A 421-nucleotide genomic window follows, 5' to 3' on the forward strand; every position below is an offset into this window, starting at 1 on the left:
GCGCCGGGGCCAGGCTCACCCTCCTCCCCCCTCCCCGCAGGAATCCAGGGCGTGGTGGAGGCCTATCAGAACTGCCTGCCCAGGCTCCAGCTCTACGGCCCCACCAACGTGGCCCCTGTCATCTCCAAGGTGGCCCGCGTGGCAGCAGCCGCGGAGCGCAGTGGGGAGGCTTCCGTAGGTGCCTGGCGCCNCCCACCGGGCAGGGTCATGCCCCCTCGAGCTGACTTCCCCGGTGCCTTCCACACCTCCCCACGGGCAGCCACGTCTGTGCGTCGTTCTGGGGTGCGTGTGTGGCCATGTTGCTTGCATGTGGTTTTTAATTTTAATTTTCTTTTAATTTTATTATTTAAAAAAAATTTTAACATTCATTTATTTTTGAGAGACAGAGAGAACATGAGCAGGGGAGGGTCAGAGAGAGAGG

The 421-nt window shown here is 58.8% G+C and overlaps 1 protein-coding gene across 1 annotated transcript in view; it reads left to right on the forward strand.

The window, feature by feature from the left end:
• Positions 1-421, forward strand: part of CPNE7 (copine 7) — a 14,213-nt gene that overhangs the window by 10,344 nt on the left and 3,448 nt on the right. The window contains exon 12 of the mRNA XM_077754128.1: positions 41-174. Within this exon, the coding sequence (XP_077610254.1) occupies positions 41-174 (134 nt within the window). The remainder of the gene's footprint in view (positions 1-40; positions 175-421) is intronic.

Source organism: Crocuta crocuta, unplaced genomic scaffold (assembly GCF_008692635.1).
Source record: "Crocuta crocuta isolate KB4526 unplaced genomic scaffold, BGI_CrCroc_1.0 scaffold61, whole genome shotgun sequence".
Lineage (NCBI taxonomy): Eukaryota > Metazoa > Chordata > Mammalia > Carnivora > Hyaenidae > Crocuta > Crocuta crocuta.